General features: G+C 40.1%; 1 protein-coding gene across 2 annotated transcripts in view; it reads right to left on the bottom strand.

Moving 5' to 3' along the window:
• Positions 1 to 194: 194 nt before the first annotated feature.
• The window catches only part of LOC102304982 (ATP-binding cassette sub-family C member 12), a gene marked incomplete at its 5' end in the record, with an annotated part of 7,239 nt that continues 6,340 nt past the window's right edge, over positions 195 to 1,093 (bottom strand). For both annotated transcript variants that reach the window (XM_042217325.1, XM_042217324.1), the window contains 2 exon segments: positions 195 to 422; positions 492 to 656. In XM_042217325.1, coding sequence (XP_042073259.1) covers positions 330 to 422; positions 492 to 656 — 258 coding nt within the window.

The following is a 1,093-nucleotide window of genomic DNA, read 5'->3' as shown; positions in this document are numbered from 1 at the left end:
GCAAAAACAAGCAATAGGCTAAAAGCTAATAAGATGGGGATGTGTTTAACTCTTAAATTATGAATAATTTAACTCAACATTTTGTCAGCAACATTGGAATATAACTGCAGTAAGTTGGCAAAACATGGTTTCACAGTTTGTTACAATATTTTATTTACTGTAGATTTTTTTAAAACACAACAAATTATAGATACACAATTATAGATTTAAACTTTAAAGACAAAGGCAATAAAATAATTAACATTTTTAAATATACAGAATAGTCATTAAAATAGTAAATACATGTGCCTACTCCACAGATGTTCTTTGGTTTCAAGGTTTACTTTGTTTCACAAATTTACAGTGTTTGAAGCAGTCAGCAGTAATGAGAACATAGAGAATGGCTTTTGCTTCAGTGTATTTGGATCATCCAACTCTGCCACCTGTCATATGGAGCAATTAGTAAGCATAAGATGACACAACATTAATCTGTGCATATTTGGGGTTGTTACCTGTCCATTATCCATGACCAGAATACGATCTGCATACATCACAGTGCTGAGCCGATGAGCTATTGTGAGCATAGTGCTATTACGCAAGGCTTCTTGGATGGTGTTTTGGATCAGAGCATCCGTCTCTGCATCTATGGAGGCAGTGGCTTCATCCAAAAGAATGATCTGCTCAAGAAGAGGACAGACGATTAGTATAAGCAAAGAGGACAGCATGTCACAATACATAAAACGCCCATACTTTCTAAATACAAATGTGGCGATTAGCAATCTCATACAAATGAGACATTATAGAATAGTTTGAAGAACAGGTCCATAATAATCATAACCCTTAACCAATTTCAATTTGGCCTCTCATTCATTCACGGTCATGGGGCCCCATGAATTCGCGCCCTGGCTCAGACAGTCTCAGTCATCGTGTCCTTGGGCAAGACACTTCACCCGTTGCCTACTGGCGGTGGTCAGAGGGCCTGGGGGCGGCAGTGTCCGGCAGCCTCGCCTCTGTCAGTGCGCCCCAGGGTGGCTGTGGCTACAATGTAGCATGACCAGTCCGGTATGGGGTGGATAGGGACTAGTGTAAAGCACTATACAAATACAGCCCATTT

This window comes from Haplochromis burtoni, unplaced genomic scaffold (assembly GCF_018398535.1).
Source record: "Haplochromis burtoni strain Fernald_Lab_line unplaced genomic scaffold, NCSU_Asbu1 Contig_1817, whole genome shotgun sequence".
In the NCBI taxonomy this organism is placed as follows: domain Eukaryota; kingdom Metazoa; phylum Chordata; class Actinopteri; order Cichliformes; family Cichlidae; genus Haplochromis; species Haplochromis burtoni.
Note: the sequence above shows the minus strand (reverse complement) of the source record. Positions and strands in the feature narration are given on the sequence as shown.